This window comes from Watersipora subatra, chromosome 9 (genome assembly GCF_963576615.1).
Source record: "Watersipora subatra chromosome 9, tzWatSuba1.1, whole genome shotgun sequence".
Lineage (NCBI taxonomy): Eukaryota > Metazoa > Bryozoa > Gymnolaemata > Cheilostomatida > Watersiporidae > Watersipora > Watersipora subatra.
Window position 1 is genome coordinate 14837722 of NC_088716.1, and position 2007 is coordinate 14839728.

At 45.5% G+C, this 2007-nt stretch overlaps 1 protein-coding gene across 1 annotated transcript; it reads left to right on the forward strand.

The window, feature by feature from the left end:
• The first annotated feature begins 618 nt into the window (after nt 1-618).
• LOC137404822 (tigger transposable element-derived protein 1-like) lies at nt 619-1419 on the forward strand. Its single transcript, XM_068091052.1, has one exon. It carries the CDS (start codon nt 619-621, stop codon nt 1417-1419), a length of 801 nt encoding a protein of 266 aa, XP_067947153.1.
• The last annotated feature ends 588 nt before the right edge of the window (nt 1420-2007 follow it).

Below are 2007 nucleotides of genomic sequence, written 5' to 3' on the forward strand. Positions count from 1 at the left end.
TTTAAAAAAATATCCTTGAATACTGAATCTAGACGGGTTTAGACATGGGAGTAGTACGATGGGACATGTCCCTTACTACGATGTAACCGGTTTCTAAAGAAAAGGGTTAAACAGTTTCTGTGGTAAATGTTATACAGACGGTTCCCTACTTACGAACATTCGAGTTACGAACAACGGTACATACGAACAGGGTCTGCGCGTTCGTAAGTCCGTATGAATTACCGTCGGTATTACCGACGTATTAGCGGCAGAAAGACAGAAAGAGGCACTACTCAGAAGCACCACCCAGCATCAACCTTCCTCTGCCTTATATATTTTTATCATTACGTACAGTAAATATCTCGGTCATCTATTATTCAATATGGTTGGTGAAAAGCGAAAGGTTTCTAGTGATAGTGCAAAGAAGAGGCAAGCCATCTCATTTGAAAGGAAAGTGTTAATAATAAAGCAGCTTGATGCGGGTGAGAAAATGGTGAGCGTTGCATGGGCATACAACTTGATTCGTTCGACAGTCGGTACCATTTATAAACAGAAAGATCGTATAATGGAACACTTGAAAGGTGCAGTGCCTATGCAATCGACGATCATTAGCAAAAAAGAGGGAAAATCATAGAAGAGATGGAGAAACTTCTCACCATTTGGCTCGATGATCAGCAACGGCGGCGTTTTCCTCTGAGCCTTCTGCTCATTCAGGAGAAGGCCAAATCTATCTTTGAGGATGTCAAGGCTAAGGCTGGGGAAAGCGTTGCCGAAGAAACGTTTTCTGCCAGCTGCGGATGGTTTTCCCGTTTCAAGAAGAGGGTGAATCTCCACAATGTGTCTGTGTCCGGAGAAGAAGCATCTGCGGACACAGAGGCAGCCGAGCGATTCCCCCAAGTGTTGAAGAAGATCATTGAGGAGGGTGGCTATTCGGCGAAGCAGATCTTCAATGTCGACGAAACGGGTCTTGTTGGGAAGAAAATGCCAGAGAAGACCTACATTAGTCGTGAAGAGAAGACGATGCCCGGATATAAAGCGGCTAAAGACCGCCTAACCTTAATGCTTGGGGCGAATGCTGAAGGGAGCTACAAGCTGAAGCCACTGCTAGTTTACCGGGCAGCTAACCCTCGAGCCCTGAAGAATGTGACAAAAAGCTCTCTCCCCGTTATATGGATGTCAAACACAAAGGTATGGGTGACACTCGCTGTATTTGAAGACTGGTTCTTCCACCATTTCATCCCAGAAGTGAAGTTGTATTGCCGGGATAATAGAATTCCATTCAAGATTTTGCTAGTGCTGGACAATGCTCTCGGCCACCCCCCACACTTGGATGATTTTCATCCTCATGTCAAAGTTGTGTACCTGCCGCCAAACACAACTTCACTTCTGCAGCCGATGGACCAGGGTGTTATTGCCAATTTCAAGAAATATTACACCTGACGGACATACAGGATGGCCTTGAAAGCAGTAGATTCTGACCCCGAGATGACCTTACGGAGCTACTGGAAGTCGTATAACATCTTGAACTGCGTAAAAAACATTGATGCATCATGGCGTGAGGTTACCGAGGTCAACCTCAACGCCGTGTGGAGGCTTCTATGCCCTCAGTTCGTCAACGACTTCCGTGGCTTTGATCAGGAGGGCATCAACAAAGAAATCCTCAGCACGCTTGTCGGCCTAAGTGACAAACTCGAGCTTGACCTGCAGGAGGAGGACTTCGAGAAATTGCTTGAGTCCCATGAGAAAGAATTGAGTAACCAAGACCTCATGGAGTTGGAGGCTTAGCAACGTGTCGAAGAGAAGGAGGAGGAAGAAACGCCTGTCCCCATCAAGAAATTCGAAACGAAACTCTTGGCTGAGGGGTTTTCGCTCATAGATAAAGCCATCACACTCTTCGAGCTGCAAGACCCAAATATTGAACGCTGCACAAAGGTTGCAAATCAATTGAATGATACCATACAGTGCTACCGCATCATTTTTGATGAAAAAAAAAGAAAACTGTGCAATCGTCGTTAGATCACTTCTTTT

What these genes read in the sequence shown, in the direction of transcription:
- LOC137404822 (XM_068091052.1), top strand. Translation starts at nt 619, where the DNA reads ATGGAGAAACTTCTCACCATTTGGCTCGATGATCAGCAACGGCGGCGT.